The sequence below is a fragment of the Chrysemys picta genome, chromosome 17 (assembly GCF_011386835.1).
Source record: "Chrysemys picta bellii isolate R12L10 chromosome 17, ASM1138683v2, whole genome shotgun sequence".
NCBI classification, from domain to species: Eukaryota; Metazoa; Chordata; order Testudines; family Emydidae; genus Chrysemys; species Chrysemys picta.
This window is the reverse complement of record NC_088807.1, coordinates 8096752-8115646: the sequence shown is the minus strand read 5'-3', so window position 1 is coordinate 8115646 and position 18895 is coordinate 8096752. Positions and strand designations below refer to the sequence as shown.

The 18895-nt window shown below is 56.0% G+C and overlaps 1 protein-coding gene across 11 annotated transcripts in view; it reads left to right on the top strand.

Moving 5' to 3' along the window:
• Positions 1-18895, top strand: part of LOC101937993 (deleted in malignant brain tumors 1 protein) — a 179975-nt gene that overhangs the window by 86362 nt on the left and 74718 nt on the right. For 2 of the 11 annotated variants that reach the window (XM_065570743.1, XM_065570739.1), the window contains exon 1: positions 18499-18856. The exons of the other annotated variants lie outside the window; for them this stretch is intronic. In XM_065570743.1, the coding sequence (XP_065426815.1) occupies positions 18736-18856 (121 nt within the window). In that variant the 5' untranslated portion in view covers positions 18499-18735. Of the gene's footprint in view, positions 1-18498; positions 18857-18895 lie in introns of those variants that run through there. 11 annotated transcript variants of the gene reach the window in all.

The following is an 18895-nucleotide window of genomic DNA, read 5'->3' as shown; positions in this document are numbered from 1 at the left end:
ATATCACACAAAATCAAATTAAGGCTGTGGCATGCACACGGAACAAAAAAGACTCGAGGATTTTCTGCCAGCAATCTAGCTTGCACGCCAGAAATGCATCCTCTCATATTGGCACCATTATCATAGCCTTGTCCTCTAATGTTCATTACGGACAATCCCATTCGTTTTAGTTCATTAAGGAGAGCTTGAAGAAGTCCAAAACCTGTAGTGTCCTCTACTTCTAAAAATGTGATAAACGATTCCTTAACTGTAATCTGTGCTGAATCACTAATGTCGAAAAATCTCACTACTAACGACATCTGTTCTTGATGACTTATGTCCGGAGTGCAATCTAGAATTACGGCAAAATAGTTTGCCAAAGTAACCAATGAAACAATTTTGTCTTTCACTTTATCACTCATTAGCATGATCAGTTCATTTTGAATTCTTGGTCCCAAATAATGGTCATGTATTTCATTTTTAGTTACTCTTCGGAGATGTTCACTCATCACTGTGTCAAATTTTCCCAGCAGTTGTACGAGGCCCAGAAAATTGCCATTTTGGGGCTGGAATAATTTCTCAACGCTTCCTCTAAAAGCAAGATTGTTTGTTGATAGATATTCAACGATAGATAAGAGACGTTCAAGAACAAGACGCCAGTGCTGCTTCTCTGACTCCAGCAATCTTTTGGGCATCAAGAGTTGTCTGATTTTTTTAACCTTACACTCGGCTCACACCATTTGCGCATACTTTCAATGTGGTGTTGTGCCTTTTCCTGTTGTGGTAATGTGTGACTAAGTGGGGGCAGGACTGGGGCGGAGCAGGGGTGGGAAGAGGCAGGGCAGGGGTGGAGCAGGGGCAGCTTTCCTGGCCGACTCAGCCAGCATGGGGATCGGGCCCTTCTGACCTAGGCCCGGTACTGCTGAGGTTAGCTTTTAAAAAGGTATTTTACACACATCGCTACCTAGTGGCTGAGTGGTATAATACAGTTTAGCACTCCATTACACAGCGTGTGGGGATGTCACACTCCAGGTTGGGGGGCAACTAGGCCTGAGGGGAGCAGGGAGTGGGGGTCCTTCAGAGATGCAGGCAATGTGAAAGCAGGTGGCTTGGTTTGGAAGGGCTGGTGCAGTATCACTGGTTCTGATGTCACTCACCAGGTCTTGTCTTTAGCTACTTAGGGCTCTTCTGCACTGGAAACATTACAGTGGCAGCTCTGCAGCTACAGTGCTTAAGTGTAGATGCGACCGACGCCGACAGGAGGGTCAATCCACCTCCCTGAGAGGCAGTAGAGAGGTCACTGAAATACAACATGCAGCCAAGTCTTTTCTCTCAGTGCATCAAGAGATGGCAGGGGAGAGCTCACTCAGGCCACTGCTTACATCAGCCAGTGTTTGGAGATCCCCAAGGTGTCCAGCCATGGAGACAGAGACTTACCTCATGTCTTTGCTTTCTTTCAGCTTCCATGACAGGATTCCCCATGGCAGGTAAATACAAACATAGGCAGAGGGTGCAGAGTCTGTCCATATATGTGGGGTGCATGTTGCAGTGTGCAGCTATCTCAAAAATTGGGGGGAGGAAGGGCAGAATTAAGGTTATTTAATCTAGTTATTCAAGTGTAGGACTGGAGACCTGGGTTCAAATCCTGCCTCTGCCAGACTCACCCCCTGGTCTCAGCCCATCATTTCCTCACTATGTGCCTCAGTTTCCCCACCAGTGAATTGTTAACAAAGGTGCTGTGTGGCAGAATGAGCACAGCGTAGGGCATCCTGGCTGTTGGGTACCTGTGGAAATGCCCCAGCCATCCAGCCTCTCAAGGGCTCACCCTCGCCCAGTAAGGCTGATTGAAATTTGGGCTCTGGCAGTGGCTGGCTGAGCCGCGTCAGTCTGGGGTGACCCCAGATTTACCCTGGGGTATGATCTGCCCCAATAGATATTTTTCCCTTTAGTTATTGTTAGAGCTTTTTCAGCTTAGCCCTGGCTGTGGCTAGTGAGTGGCCCCACCCCTGCAACTGGCAAATGGAGGCGCTGTGTACCTACACTGGGGCACCCTCATGCTAGCTGGGGCCTGTCAGAGGTGGGGGTTGGGTGCCAGGAGCTGAGCTGCCAAGGTGCTGTCACCACAGGAGGGTGCTCAGTTCAGCCCAGGGCCGGCCCTGTCTGTCCGGGCACTGTGGAATATAGAGGAGCCGAGTCAGCCCCAGTGGAGTCTTTGGGGAGCAGAACTACAGCCCCGCGAGGCTGCTGCTGTTGGCTCCAGTCAGGCAGGGTCATCGGGGCGCAGACGGGGAGGGAGCCCAGGCAGGGGTAAAGGGCAGTTCAGTCTCCTGACGAGTTTTGTCCTTTGCCCCTCGGCTGGGAACCACTCAGACTGAGGGCTGGCCTGGCCTGCACACGACTCCAGCAGCAGTTATGTCCCAGCTGTCATCACACACGGTTCCCCACTGCTGGTTGTGAAGCACCTCGACTCTCCCAGCGCAGCGACTCGGGCTGTTCACCTGTCGGTCCTGTCACGGAGGGGAATTAACCCCAGCAGCTCATTTCACATTTTGGGCATCAGAGAGCTTCAATGGCTGCGACTTCCACTCACTACCAGTTTGGACCCAGGGCCCCAGATGTGAAAGCCCAGTGCCTGTTCCCCCCACACCAGCCACTGCCCCTGCCTGAGCTGGGGCCAAACGGGAACCGGTGCCCTCCAGGGGAAAAGCTCCAGGTCTCCTTCCTCCAGCGTACTGCGTCAGCTCATCCTAGGGTGACCAGACGTCCCGATTTTATCGGGACCGTCCCGATATTTCCTTGTTTGTCCCGCGTCCCGACCGACGTGCGGTCGGGACAACCGGACAAACAAGGAAATGCCCCGAGCCTCGAGCCCGGAAGTGCTCGCGCCCCCCCCCCCCCGCCCCGACTCCGCCCCCTCCTCCCCCGATTGGCTCCCTCCCCGAATCCCCGCCTCTTCCCCGGGCTCACCATTCCCCCGCCCTCCGCAAGCGCTGGAGGGAGGCCCGGGAGACTCAGAGGCAGCGCGGGGCCGGGGTGAGTAACAGTCCGGCCTGGCCCCGAGCAGGCAGGACTCGGGTGGTTGGGAGAGGAGGGGGGCGGCCCGCGGGGCCAGGCGACGGGGGAGGAAGCGGCCATGGCGCTCGGCGGCTCTGGCGCCCCCGAACCCCCCGAGCCGGGGCCTGCAGCAGCGCGTACGCTGGGCCCAGCCCCTGGCTAGGCACGTCTGGGCTGCCCAGCTGGTGCTATCCCGCGGCGGCCCCGGGGTGGAGGCATCGGCAGCCCAGCCCCGTTCGTTCCCCTGCGGGACGGGGGGGCTGGGGCCTGCTGCCCCCACTCCGGGGCCGCCGCAGGATAGCACCAGCTGGGCAGCAGCCCAGACACTGGCCAGGGGCTGGGCCCAGCGTGCGCGCTGCTGGGTCCCTGCAGCAGGCCCCGGCTCGGGGGGTTCGGGGGCGCCAGAGCCGCAGCCGCGGAGCGCCATGGCCGCTTCCTGCCCCCGCGGCAGTGGGAGCTGCAGCAGCGGCTGCTCCCGAGTCCCGCTGGCCGGGGGGACAACAACAGCCACCGCCTGGCCCCGCGGGCCGCCCCCCTCCTCGCCCTACCACCCAACTGAGTCCTGCCTGCAAGGGACCAGGCCGAACTCTCACTACCCCGGCCCCGCGCTTCCCCTGAGTCTCCCGGGCCTCCCTCCAGCACTTGCGGAGGAAGGTGTGTTTTTTTTTTTTTTGGCCCCGCCCCCCGCCACGCTCCCCCCCACGTCACACACCCCCCCCCCCCCCCCCGCGTCCCGATATTTGTCTTTGGTGATCTGGTCACCCTAGCTCATCCCCCTTGCACAGACTGTACCGGGGGGAAAGACCCTGTGTCCCATTCTCCATCCCATGAGTCAGCCATTCCCGTAGGCATGGGGCTGGATCAGAGCTGGTGATGTCCAGAGAGGAACCCCCCCAGTGTCCCATTCCCAGCCCCCCTAAGCCAGCCAGTCTGCCACACTGGGACTGAAAGGGAGCCAGAGTAAAGGATAGGGGAAAAGCCCCATATTCCTTTCCTCTAGCCCATCCCTGAGCGTTTATTCCCTTGGGGTATTTGCAGACTCAGGCATCCCAGAACTAACTCAGCTCCGACTGGTGAACAGCCCGAGTCGCTGCGCTGGGAGAGTCGAGGTGCTTCACAACCACCAGTGGGGAACCGTGTGTGATGACAGCTGGGACATAACTGCTGCTGGATTCGTGTGCAGGCAGCTGGGCTGTGGGACGGCGTTATCAGCCCCAGGAGGGGTCGATTTGGACAAGGATCTGGGCCAATTTGGCTGGATGAGGTTACCTGCACAGGGACTGAAGCTGCCCTCTCCGAATGCAGGGCTAAGCCTTGGGGAGACCATAACTGTCACCACGGAGAAGATGCCGGTATTGTGTGCTCAGGTAACCCTCCTTCGTCATGCCCTTGTGAGTGCTGTGAGAAGCAGTTCGGGGACTCATTGGGGTGCTCTCCCCTCACAGTGAGTTCTGACCCTGATGCAAAATGCTGTGCTGGGACTCAGTGGAGGCTGCTCTCCCTGCAGACTCCTGCGTTACCACAAAGCCCCAGGTCGTGTCTAAGGGCCTTGCTGCAGGGAGCAGTTTGGGGACCGTGAGGAACTGGGACTGTTCTTACTGTGGGCTTTGAATGCTGACAGGGGAGTGTGGCTAGGATAGTCTGCATTGGGGGATGGGAGACTGACCGATGGAGAATACCTGAGCATATAACATGAGAACCCAGGAAGGGGTTAGAGGCCAGGTGACACCTTTGCCCGGGAAACTGAACAAAGGCTGGAGAGAGAGTTTCAGGAGCTGGCTGGTGGAATGGCTGGGAGGCAGACAGGACTCTAACCTCCCAAGGGGGTTGTGGGGCCCTGGGACCCCAAGATGGACCTAACTTGGGGGGGGGGGATCCTGTTGTCTGTGCCTGCAAGACCTGTCTTGGACTGTGTTCCTGTCATCTAAATAAACCTTCTGCTTTACTGGCTGGCTGAGAGTCATGGTGAATTGCAGGAAGTGGGAGTGCAGGGCCTGGTGTCCCCCCACACTCCGTGACAACTGGTGGCAGTGGTGGGATCTACTGCACCCCGTGGACGGCGCTTCCTGCAGTAAGTGACTGGGGAGCAGTAAAACGAAGGGGGATCAACAGGAACCAGGTGGGCTGAAGAGTCAGAGAGAGACGGTTCAGGGGGCGATTAACCCCTGGGAGTGTGTGACCAGTGAGAAGGACTGTTGCAATAACAGGGTCCCCCGGGGGATTGCAGCGAGCAGTCCTGGGGCGGAAGAGTCTGCAGCTCGACCCTGGCAGAGAGGTGGTGACCTGAAGAAGGGCTGGCACACTTGGGGTCTCCCTGGAACGGTGGAAAGCGGAGAGCACAGGCCGGCGAGTGGCCAGCAGGAGGATGTATGCTAAACGCCTTAAGAGCGACCTGGTGGAGCTGTGCAGGCAGAGGGGGCTGCGCATTGGGAGGTCCACCAAAGAACAGCTCATTGCCCAGCTGGAGGAGAGGGATCGCTTGGATGAACCGAGCCCTGTCCCTGAGAGAAGCCGCCCGGCGGATGCAGTGTGGGCCCGGGGGCCTGACATGGCTGGGAGGGGTCAGATTGCTGCCGAGGACATCCCGAGACCCTGCCTACCTATGCCTAGGGGAGGGGTTGGGGGAAGCCCAGCAAATACCAAGGGCACCCTGACCCCGGCGGCCAGCAGGGGATCGTCCCGGCGGAGCTCCCCGTCCCAGAAGTGGATGCAACTGGAATATGACAGGGAGCTGAGACTGAAAGAGCTCAAGTTAAGGCAGCAAGAACTGAAGCAGGCACGGGAAGAGAAGGAGAAACAACGTCAGCATGAGCAGGAAGAGAAGGAGAAACGTCAGCAGGAGGAGAAACAACGTCAGCATAAGCGGGACCAACGTCAGCATGAGCTGGAACTGGCCAGGCTGAGGAGCAGTGGGGCCCCGGCTGCGGTGAGCAAGGGGGGACCCAAGACTGCAAAGAGCTTTGATAAGTGCTTCCTGGCCCAGCGTAAGGAGGGGGAGGACATGGATACCTTCCTGATGGCCTTTGAGAATACCTGCGAGCTCCTCCAGGTTGACCCTGCAGATAGCCTCCAGTTTCTCATCCTCTCACTGGACTCCACAGCCAGGGAGGTGTACAGCCGACTAAAAGGGGTGGAGACAGGGGACTATGAACTGTTCCAAAAGGCCCTGCTCCGCGAGTTTGGGCTGACCCCTGAGATGTACCGGCAAAGGTTCCGGAGTCAGCGTAAAACCCGTGAGGTCACATACCTACAACTAGCCAACCGGACGCAGGGGTATGCCCGCAAGTGGACAGCTGGGGCCCAAACTAAAGAGGACCAGCTTGACCTATTCGTACTGGAGCACGTGTATGAGCAGTGCCCATCTGACCTGAGGCGATGGTTGATGGACCAAAAGCCAGAGAACCCGCAGCATGCAGGCCAGCTGGCCGACGAGTTTGTGAACAGTCGGGCAGGGGATAACAGGGAGGAGTCCCAAAGGAACAGGCCCACCACAACGCAGCGAGAGAGTCACCATGGGATCTCCCAGCGGGGAAATACAGAAAACCCCCACCAAAGGGGAACATCCAGCATCAGGGCCATCCGACCCACTCGAGGGGACCCACGGGACATGGGCTGCTATCACTGTGGCCAAAGAGGCCACATACGGTCCCAGTGCCCCAGACTCAGGAACAGACTAAGCAGACCGAACCCACAAAGGGTTGACTGGGTAGAAACCCAGCTGGCGAGAAAGAGCAGGTGGCCATCCCTGTCCCAGCTGCTGAGTTCCAGGCCGAGTTGCAGAAAGATCCCTCCTTGTGGAAGATAAGGGACCTGGCCGACCTCAGTGCGGTACAGACCATGGGGAGAGATGTCCAGAAAAGGTTCCTGTGGGAGAAAGGGTTCCTGTACCAAAAATGAGCTCCCCCAGGAAAAATTAAGTCGGGGGGATCAGGAGGCAGCTGGTAGTACCCCAGAAGTATCGCCGCCAGCTGCTGTGCCTGGCCCATGACACCCCCCTCTCAGGGTACCAGGGAACCTGGCGTACCCAGCAGAGGCTGCTACAAAACTTTTACTGGCCTGGGGTCTTTATTACGGTCCGACGGTACTGCCAATCCTGTGACCCCTGTCAGAGGGTGAGGAAGGCCTGGGACAAGGGGAAAATGGCTTTAGGACCCTTGCCCAACATAGAGGAGCCTTTCCAAAGGGCGGCCAGGGTAAAAAGGGGGGCTCTGAACCAAGAGAGCCTGAATCACCGACCTCCAGACTGAAACGCTGGGAGAAGACCCCAGCCCAGTTGGCACCCCAAGGGTATTGGGGTGGGAAAAAGGCACAGGCCTCATAAACGCTCCCACATGCGAACTACAAGTGTCATCAAGCACACCCGACCTAAGGGGGGGCGTGAAACTGAAAGGGCCCAGTGTAATTCTCACCAAGGAATGGGAGGGATGTTGGAGCATCCATGGAAACATGGGTAGGTTCGAACTTCCCCGGGTCACTGGCTAAAGTGACCCCGCTTAGTTCGGTCTCAAAGGGGGGAAAGATGTGATGAACTGGGACTGTTCTTACTGTGGTCTTTGAATGCTGACAGGGGAGTGTGGCTAGGATAGTCTGCATTGGGGTAGGGGAGACTGACCGAGGGAGAGTACCTGAGCATGTAACATGAGAACCTAGGAAGGGATTAGAGGTCAGGTGACACCTTTGCCCGGTAAACTGAACAAAGGCTGGAGAGAGAGTTTCAGGAGCTGGCTGGTAGAATGGCTGGGAGGCAGACAGGGCTCTGACCTCCCAAGGGGGCTGTGGGGCCCTGGGACCCCAAGAGGGACCTAACTGTGGGGGGATCCTGTTGTCTGTGCCTTCAAGACTAGGGTTACCATAGTTAACAAATAAAAAAAGAGGCCCCCTGGACCCGCCCATTTCCCACCCCCCAGCCCTGCCCCAACCCTGCCCCAACCCCGCCCCCTCCCCCCTCCCACTCCCAGCGAAAAGAGCTGCCCGAGCACTACCGGCTTCACGGTTTGCCGGGCAGCCCCCAGACTCTGCGCCCCCGGCCGGGCGCTTCCCCAGCGCAGCTGGAGCCTGGGAGGGGAAGCGCCCAGCCGGGGGCACAGGGTCTGGAGGCTGCCCGGCAAACCGTGAAGCCGGTAGTGCTTGGGCTTCGGGCAGCCCCCTTGCCTCCGGACCCTGCGCCCCCAGCTGGGCACTTCCCCTCCCGGGCTCCGGCGGCGCAGGGTCCGGAGGCATGGGGGCTGCCCAAAGCCCGTAGCGCTCGGCTCTTAAACAGAGCCGAAGAGTCAGGGGAGGAGCAGAGCCACTGCGGGAGGGGAAGTGCCCGGAAGGTATTTTTCCCGGACATGTTCGGCTTTTTGGCAATTCCCCCCGGACGGGGGTTTGAGTGCCGAAAAGCCGGACATGTCCGGGAAAAACCGGATGTATGGTAACCCTATTCAAGACCTGTCTTGGACTGTGTTCCTGTCATCTAAATAAACCTTCTGCTTTACTGGCTGGCTGAGAGTCATGGTGAATCGCAGGAAGCCGGGGGTGCAGGGCCTGGTGTCCCCCCACACTCCGTGACAGGGACCACAGGAGGGGGCTGCCCTCTCTCAGAGTCAATGCTGACCCCAATGCCCCAGCGTGGTGCTAGGGCACTGTGCTGCAGGCTGAGGTGTATACGTCGCTGTGAGAGCCCCTCTGCTCACTCTGATCCCCCCCACCAACTACAGCACTGTGGGCACTCTGTGACCAGTGAGTTCTAGTCAGACTCACTTGGTGTCTTATTCTGATGAGATGAGAGGTTTGGTTGCTTAAGGGCATAGCCCTTATGTGCTCTGCTTAGACAGCTGCCATTTTTGTATGCAGTGTAGTTGCAGCCACGTCGATCCCAGGATACGAGAGAGACAAGGTGGGTGAGGAAATGTCTTTTATTGGACCAACTTCTCTTGGTGAGAGAGACAAGCTTTCCAACCACACCGAGCCCAGACCTGAAGAAGAGCTCTGTGTGAGCTCCAAAGCTTGTCTCTCTCACCAACTGAAGCTGGGCCAATGAAAGATATTCCCTCACCCACCTTGTTTCTCTAGATTTCTGTAAGGCATTCGACTTGGCACCGTGTGTGTGTGCAGGAATGAATAGAATCGTAGATCAGCCAGGGGACCAAAGAGACAACGTGGCAGTGCCAATGACTCCTGCATTGATGCTCTCAGCAGGAAAGCTGGGCACAGACCCCAGCAGGAGAACAAAGAACGGAGAGGTGGGGGGATAAGTCTTGGCTTCTGGAGGAAGAGCTCTTGCACCTGGGAACTGAACAAGGCAGTCAGACAGAGAGAGACAGAGCCTGAAAATGGGGTTCGCTCCGGCTCGGCTGGGCTCGGGGTTGACCAGAACGAGCTCCTCTGGACCCTTCCTCTCTCTACACTGCCCCAAGGACTCCCTGTGCTGCGTGCCAGAGCCTAACAAACCCGACTGCTCTGAAAATGCCACCGGGAGTCACTGTCAATCCCGGCTGAGGTGCAGGAATCCCTGCAAGGGCGACAAGGCTCTCCCAGGTATCCCTGTGACGAAGTGGGACTGTTCTTAATGTTTTCCTCAGTTTCCCCTATGCAGTTCTTAAGTATCTAGGGGGTGGGATAAGGGTGTATGGTTGCTGCGGAGCAAAGGGCCAGGGTACATAAATGTCCGACACTCTGTCTCCTAGCAACTGATGGCCTGGGCCCCTCCTCTGCAAAGGTGCCAACTGAAGGTGTTGGAGACAAAGGGATCAGGTGACCTCCTGGCCGGAAAAAAGACAAAGCCCAGAGAAGGAGGGGCTGGACGGGGGTGGGAGTTTGGAGCTAGCTGGGGTTGCTGGGCCCCAGAATGGACCCGGCAGAGGGGTCCTGTTCGCCGCTGTACCTACAAGCTCTGTTTTAGACCGTGTTCCTGTCATCTAATAAACCTCTGTTTTACTGGCTGGCTGAGAGTCACGTCTGACTGCGAAGTGGGGGGTGCAGAACGCTTTGGCTTCCCCAGGACCCCGCCGGGGCGGATTCGCTGTGGGAAGCGCACGGAGGGGCATATGCTGAATGCTCCAAGGGCAGACCCAGAAGGTGAAGCCGTGTGAGCTTCTTGCCCAGAAGACAGTCTGCTCCGAGGGAGAGGAGGCTCCCCAAAGTCCTGACTGGCTTTGTGGGGAGCAGTTCCAGAGCATCGCCCGGGGACTCCCTGGCAGTCCCTCAGCTGGACGCTCTGGGCAGAGCTCGCGGGGAGGAGAAGGAGGCTGCAGCCCAGAGGCTCAGTCTCAGTGGTGGTGAGGCTGACGGACGAGTGGGACCCCTCTGGGGCTGGCACACTGAAGGGTTCCTCCAAGGCACAGTTCCAAAGCTGGGGGCGTAGCCCTGATCCTGGGGCTCCATGACAGCTGTTTTCATCCCCTTTGCTCCCCCCGCCCCCCAGGCCAATATGCCAGATCACCGGCAGGAACATGGGGCATTGCCCAGGAACGAGGAGCAGGCTGGCCCCGTGCACAGTGGTGTGAGGGGGGGCCTCAGGCTGCCCCATGCGGGCAGGCAGCAGAGGGGCTCAGGCCAGCCCTGCGCAGGGTGGGAGGGGAATCTCAGGTGGCCCTGCGTGGGTGGGTGGCAGGGGGGCTCAGGCCGGCCCTGCACAGGATGTACAGAGGGGAACCTCAGGCTGGCGCAGGCGGGAGGCAGGAAGGGCTCGGGCAGGCCCTGTGCGCTGTCCCATTTTCTCTTAGGGAAAATATTGTCATGCTAGTAGCAGGGCACAGTGCAGAAGTAGTGAGACCAGCCAACAAGTGAAGAAAAGAGACATTGTCACTGCTAGTGACCCCCGCGGGGGAAAGTGGGGGGGCTGGAAGCCAGGACTCCTGGGTTCTAGCCCCACTCCGGGAGGGGAGTAAGGTCTAGTGGTTAGAGCAGGGGGGGCTGAGAGCCAGGACTCCTGGGAGGGGAGTGGGGTCTCCTGGTTACAATGTCAGGGGATACAGGATGGCCTCAGAGGCAGCTCCGACCCCTTGACTCTGCCACAGTCTCCACAGCTGTTTCGCTTCCTCCTCCTAGGCTGAGCTGGCACTTTGGGTGTGAAGGGAAATTCCCTTAAATCCAGCCGGGGGCTGGGGCCAACCTCATAGGACCCTGTTCCTGACCCCCCATCCCTAGCTCTGGGAGCGGTGGGGTCTAGCGGTTAGAATGGGTGGGGGGAGGTTCTAATTCCTGCTCTGCACAAGACTCACTGTGTGACCTGGGGTAAGTCAGGTCCTGTCTTTATGCCTCAGTTTCCCTCTGTAAAGCAGGGGCACTGATGCGGCGCCATTTCCTGGGGCTCAGTGACCTGTCTGTGCAGCATGTGGCAGGAGGGAGGTGCGGGAGAAGGGCCCAGGGTTAGTGTCTCGGGAAAACCCATTCTGCCCTGTTCTGCACTTGCTGGCAATGCCTCGCGCTGAGCTGGGCCTTCAGTCCCTGCAGCCCCTGGGGTCTCCCCGCCCAGCCCCGGAACAGGCGTCCCAGCAGCTGTGTTTGCTTTGCCAGAGGTGATGTGGCCGTGCTGTGCAGGCAGCTGGGCTGTGGTGGGCCATGGACGCCCTGAGTGGCAGGGGATAAGGCCCGAGTCCCAAGTCAGACCCTGTCCTGATGCTGAACATGCAGTGCCAGGGGAGAGAGGCAGGGCTGGGGAGCTGCCAGGCCAGGAGAGTGGGACAAGCAGGGCCTGGGCTCTGCTCCCTGTCACACACCATGGGGCAGGGTTGCCCTCACACAGTAGGGTCAGCATCCACACACACCGTCCATTACTGATATATCCCCAGCTCTGGGAGGGGAGTGGCGTCTCGTGATCGGGAGTGGGGAGGGGTGACCTTGGAGGCAGCTCATCATCCCGTGACTTTGTCCCCAGCCCCAAGGCACCAGCCCAGCTCCCCGGCTCCTTCCCCTTCAGATACTGGCTGGAGTCTCCACAGTTGGTTTCGGTTCCTCCTCTGGCTGAGCAGGCGGTTTGGGTCTGATAGGGGCTCCCCCATGAACCAGCCCAGGGGGACACCTCCATAGGGGCCCCTTGGGTGACCCTACAGCAGGGAGTTTCTGGGGGCAGAGCAGTCAACTGGCCCCTGAGTGGGACACGCCCCCCCTGGAGCTCAACATGGCAGGAGGGGTTTGATCCCTGGGCAGCCTCTAGCCCATGGGTGGCTCCTGCTCCCTGAGAGCTCAAAGGCTGATGGGGCTGGGGCAGGGAGGCAGGGGCAGGTCTGCCTGTGGGGGAGCTGTTACTGCCCAAGCTCCTGTGTGGTGCAGGCCACAGGGTTCACAGTCCTAGGGCTCAGCTCCCCCACTCCCATCGTCCCTCAAGCCAGAAGGGATGGGCCGGGGGTAGGGTCTATATGGCTCTGCTGGAAATGGGGAGGGAGCTCCCAGACACTGATGCTGTGGGGGGCAGAGGATGGAGTCTTTCCCCCAGAGAGAGTGCAGGATGGAGGACAGTGGGGGTGGAGCATTGGGGTCAGCACTGATTGTGAGGTCAGAGCACCCCTTACTGAGCCCCCCAGCTCCCTGCAGCACAGGGTTAGGAGCAGGGCAGAGCAGCCGATGGGCAGCCGGCCTGGGCCTCCCCCGTTCCCCTGGGTCCCAGCACATGTCACTGCTGCGTCTGGCTCTAACTGCTCTGGACTCTGCCCCGCCCGGCACCACTTTCCTGCAGGCACTGTTGGGCTGGGAAGCTTTGGGGTGCACGGGCCCCTCTGCTCCTGACAGTTTCCCCCTTGTCTCTCCCCAGCTACTGGAGGGGGAGTCTCAGTGCCCATTCACTGCACCACTCTCTGGGGTAACAGCCTACTGCTCCCATGCAGGTTGCGCTCCCTCTGCTGGCCGCAGCAGGGTCCCTGCACCTGTGCTGGCCAGCTGTGTTTGTGCCCATGGTCCCAGTGTGTGGATGCCTCGTCCATATGGCCCTGCCCTGGGGTTGGAGGGTCATGGGCACAAAGCACCTGTGTATGCCCAGTGGCACAGGCTCCAGGGACTCTGAGCTCTGGTGGGTTTCTCTGTCCCCCTGCTTTGCAGGCCTCGTGCACCTGGAGGAGCTGACAACCCCAGGGACCCCATCCTACGCCTCAGGGAGCAGCAGGCCCAACAGCAGCAGAGACCCCCGCTTAGGATCCTGACAATGAGACTCCTGGCTGGCAGAGCAGATGACGCTCTCTGAGAGCCACCCCCAGGCTGGGCCATGGCAGGAGCAGGGGGATCTGGGCCCAGTCTGCAGCGTGAGACGGCTGGGGCGGCCCTCAGAGATCATCCCTGAGACTGCTGCCTTCCCCTAGCGCTAGACAAGGGCTGCCTGAGGGTCAGAGACAGCCACCCCTGAGACTATGTTGGGGTGGGGATGGGTCGCAAGATGGGCTCACGCAGTATGGGGGACGGATCCTGATGCTGTCCCTGCCTCAGAGGGGTCTGGAGTGCAGGACTGTCTGTCCCCTCAGCCTTGGGCTTCAATTCTGCTGATGTCCCTCAATCCCGACTCATAGCTCCCTGCTATTCCAGCCCTGGGCTCCCGCCCATAGCTCTGACAACGTCCCTCGATCCTGACTCACAGCCTCCCCACTACATGAACACTCGCGATTATTACCCTTACGCAGATACAGAGATGGCCACAGATTCTGCACTGATACCCAGGCCCACGGTCTTTTGTCCATGTCCCGGCAGGCACCCCACTCCTGGCCACAGAGGGCACCCTTCCTTCTGTGTATTTCCCCCTTTTCCTCCTGTGACGTTGCACTCCATACGCTTTATAAAAACATGCTTATGAATGTGAATATGATGTAACTGGAATATGCTTTATGCAAAAGGTCTCTTGTAAGGTATCATTACAAAACTTATGAGCTACTCAGTGAGTTCATCCTATTTGTTTGCATGTATTATTCCTATGTCTGGAGTTAGGAGAATAAGATATAAACTTGTATTATTGACATAAACATATTAAGTGGAAGCCATTAAGGGTGCTTAAGAATCAATGACCGGTAAATAGCTACTGCCAGTGGGTTTTCCAGGCTGCAGTTACCTACCTACACTGTGATATCCCGAACAAGCCAGACTGCCTGAGCAGTCCAGCACCTGCGCTTTGCTTTCTCTTTAGAGACAATAAACAGCGTAACTGCCGCAGTTATAAGGTACCACCCAGCACTTGTTAAGCTAACAAGCTCACCAGAGATCAGCCCCCGTTCCAGCAGGGGCTGTGGGAGGAGTCAGTCCTTCTAACCGCACAAAGGGGTTTTCCTGTGGTTATAAGTTCATAACAGCCTCGGTTCAGAACAAAGACCTCCATGAATGAGTCACTCTTTCCTTGGGCTTGGGCTTCTGATCTCCAGACTCCAGGAACAGGTGATCAGCAGACAATGGGCCCTGGCTGGGTTTTAGCATAACCTGGGGGGAAGGAATTTGCTTTCGCCTCCCTGTAGATATTTCCCAGGAAATCCACTTCACACGTATTGTTTCAAATAACCATTCTTGTCTGCCACATAATTCAATGTGTCCTTTCATCATCCAGGCCCACAACGCTATGTAACCTTTGCATTTCATACAACGGACTCCAAAGATATTTAATGAAGTAATTGCTATGCTAGGCTGAGAGCTTCCTAAGGAGGCTCTCACCTGCATGGCCAGCTCCTAAGTGACAGAGGAGCTAGTGAACAGTAGCAGCAAACAGGGGAGTTTTGTGAGGGAGTTCTCCAGGGCAAGGAGAGACTATGTGATCCTTGGGGAGAGTTTGTTGTGTGTTAGTTTGTTTGTTGTAGGCTTGTTTGCTTGCCCTGTGCTTGCTTGCAGTTTCTAGTGTGGGCTGTTTTGGAGGCTGGGTGCTGAGCAGCAAATAGGCGTTTAGAGAGGGAGTGTGAGAGGCAGATACTCTACACTCGGGCCAATAACCCCCCGCCCCCAAACACCTAACAAATAAACCCTTCAGGACTAAAAATAATGCAGGCAGACGTCCAGCAGCAGAGTGGAAGCTATCCAGTTTATTGCACTGAATGCAGCCTGTACAGTTACCTGCCTCGTGGTGGGGGTGGCATCTGCGTGCATTTGGTGCAAGCCACGCATGGCCCTCAGAGGTTGAGTACAGGATCTTGAGACCAGACTGGCTGAACTGGCGGAGATAAGGGAGACAGAGAGGCACACAGGGGAGACTTTGAGGGACACAGTAGAATGGTCCCACGCCCAGTCTGACACTCTGCTGTTGAGGAGGATGAAAGTCTCAGGGAAGGAGAAGATCAAACTGGAGCAGAGGGAAACAATCCCATAGTTGGGACCCTCCTTCTAGATGATGTTAAGGTGTCCTCTTGCACTAAGGTTACCACTCTGGGGGTGGGGACCCCAGTTATTAGGAAGAGACAGGTAGTAGTGATGGGGGTTTCACTTATTAGAGATGATTAGAAATACAGAAGCAGATGTGTTGGGTTTGAGATGATTGAGAGACCCAGATGGTGAATTGCCCACTGGGTGCAAAGGTAGCGGATCACTCAAGACATCCAGATAGATTTATGTACAGCAGTGGGGAGCAGCGGTGGTTGTAGTACATGTAACAGCAATTATTTTGTTAAGTACATCAGAAGCAGGAAGCCAGCGAAACAAACACTGCAACGACTGAACGATGTTAGGAATCATTAGGAAAGGGATTAATAATAAGACAGCAAATATCATAATCCCACTATAGAAATCCATGGTATGCCCACACCTTCAATACTGTGTGTAGTTCTAGTTGCCCCATCTCAAAAAAGATATATTAGAATTGGAAAAGGTACACAGAAGGGCAACAAAAATGATTAGGGGCATGGGACAGCTTCCATATAAAGAGAAATTAAAAAGACTGGGACTGTTCAGCTTTGAAAAAAGACAGCCAAGGGGGGATATGATAAAGGTCTATAAAATCATGATTGATGTGGAGAAAGTGAGTAAGGAATTGTTATTTAACACAAGAATCAAGGGGGTTACCCAATGAAATTAATAGGCAGAAGGTTTAAAACAAACAAAAGGAAATACTTCTTCACACAACGTACAGTCAACCTGTGGAACTCATTGCCAGGGGATGCTGTGAAGGCCAAAAGTATAAGTGGGTTAAAAAAATAATTAGATCAGTTCATGGAGAATAGGTCCATGGATGGCTATTGGCCAAGATGGTCCAGGATGCAACCCCATGCTCTGGGTTCCCTAAACTGCTGTCTTCCAGAAGCTGGGACTGGACAACAGAGGATGGATCACTCAATAAATTGTCCTGTTCTGTTCATTCCCTCTGAAGCACCTGGCACGAGCCACTGTCAGAAGACAGGATACTGGGCTAGACGGACCATTGGTCTGACCCAGTATGGCGGTTCTTATGTTCTTAAATATATTGCAGGGATTTACCTGATCTGTCACATTGGGAACTACAGATTTACCCTGCTTGTGAGCTTAACTGTGGGAAGTAGGTGAATGTTCCTAAACTGTTACAATAACCTGTAACAATGAAAGTTGATAGAAGGGGTATGAAAAGGAGACAAAGGCAGGATTAGTTCAAATAAAAGGGCTACAGATGCTACCAAAGAACTGCGTTAGCAGTGTCACTGATGAATAAGGGAAGGGTAGGGACTGGAAATCAATGGACCAAAATTGGTGTGTCAGAAATTAGGCCTAATTGGTGAACAAAATAACGATTGGATGGGCTTGTAACAAAGGATAATATTCTGGACAAACCTGCCTGAAGTAAATTAAACCTTACTGAAAGAATTTGAATACCTTTGGGGTCCATTGTATTCCAATGCAATTGTTTTGTGTTGGTGTAAAACTGTATAACTTTTCGAGGAGACGTGACTAATGTAAACCTTGGGGGACTGTTAAGCACTTCAAAGAATTGGCTGGGATAATACCCGTGAAGTGGGTTTCCTGGGAGGCACATGCAGGGGTGGCGGGTGAATGTGTCCTTAGGGGAGGCTAGCCCCTGGCCCCTCCCCCCTGCCCGAGGCTCCGCCCTGCCTCTTCTGCCTCCCGTCCCCTGCCATTCCTGATATCTGACTTGTGTCCATTTATCCTCTTATGTAGTGACTGATGTAGATATGTGGGCGCTGAGGTACAACTGCATCTGCTCCAACCCCTCAGACAGAGACCAACACCTACAAGATCTTCACCAAGCATTCTCAAAACTACGATATCCACACAAGGAAATAAGGAAACAAATCAACAGAGCCAGACGTGTACCCAGAAGCCTCCTGCTACAAGACAAGCCCAAGAAAGAAACCAACAGAACTCCACTGGCCATCACCTACAGTCCCCAGCTTAAACCTCTCCAATGCATCATCAGTGATCTACAACCCATCCTGGACAATGATCCCTCGCTTTCACAGACCTTGGGAGGCAGGCCAGTCCTTGCCCACAGACAACCCGCCAACCTTAAGCATATTCTCACCAGCAACCACGCACCACACCATAGCAACTCTAACTCAGGAACCAATCCATGCAACAAACCTCAATGCCAACTCTGCCCACATATCTACACCAGCAACACCATCACAGGACCTAACCAGATCAGCTACAACATCACCGGTTCATTCACCTGCATGTCCACCAATGTTATATATGCCATCATGTGCCAGCAATGCCCCTCTACTATGTACATTGGCCAAACTGGACAGTCACTACACAAGAGGATAAATGGACACAAGTCAGATATCAGGAATGGCAATATACAAAAACCTGTAGGAGAACACTTCAACCTCCCTGGCCACACAATAGCAGATGTAAAGGTAGCCATCTTACAGCAAAAAAACTTCAGGACCAGACTCCAAAGAGAAACTGCTGAGCTCCAGTTCATTTGCAAATTTGACACCATCAGATCAGGATTAAAAAAAGACTGTGAATGGCTATCCAACTACAGAAGCAGTTTCTCCTTCCTTGGTGTTCACACCTCAACTGCTATCAGACAGGGCCGGCTCCAGGCACCAGCTTGCCAAGCAGGTGCTTGGGGCGGCCACTCTGGAGAGGGGCGGCACGTCCAACTATTCGGCGGCAATTCGGCGGATGGCCCCTCACTCCCGCTCGGAGCGAAGGAGCTCCCGACAAATTGCCGCTGCAGATCGTGATCGCAGCTTTTTTTTTTTTTTTTGCGCCGCTTGGGGCGGCAAAAACCCTGGAGCCGGCCCTGCTAGCAGAGGACCTCACCCTCCCTGATTGAACTAACTTCGTTATCTCCAGACTGATTCTTGCCTGTATATTTATACCTGCCTCTGGAAATTTCCGTTACATGCGTCAGATGAAGTGGGTATTCACCCACGAAAGCTTATGCTCCAATACATCTGTTAGTCTTAAAGGTGCCACAGGACCCTCTGTTGCTTTTTACAGATCCAGACTAACATGGCTGCCCCTCTGATACTTTCTAAAACTGTTGACCCCAAGGATATAACAGGGTTTGTTTGCTCAGCATGTTTCAGGAACATGTATTTCACAATCCAGTGATAGAAATAAAGCCACAGCGCAGGTCACTTCTCCTCTGTGGGCTCAGTCGCATGAACCCACTGGATCACATCGGGGGGGGGGCACGGAGGGAGGGGTCTCTGCAGTGAGAGGCCTGTCACACCCCCGGTCCCTTGGGTCCCTGCCCCCTTGGGTGCCTGCCCCATCTCCCCAGCCTCCCAGCCTATGACCATCCCACGGAGCTCAGCCTGCCTCTCTCACAAGGACGATCGCCTGCCCTAACCCCTGGCCACGCTGCCCCACAAGGAGTGTGCTATGAACATGGGGTTTCCCGGGTGCCTCCTGCTCCCAGCTGGGCACCCCCTTGGCAGGAGCTCAGCTGCCTGCGCTGGAGCTGGGAAGACAAAGATCCCCATCCTCCTGGTCTGGCTTTGGGGTGAGTGGCCTTTTCCCTTTGCTCTGGCTTTGCATAGCC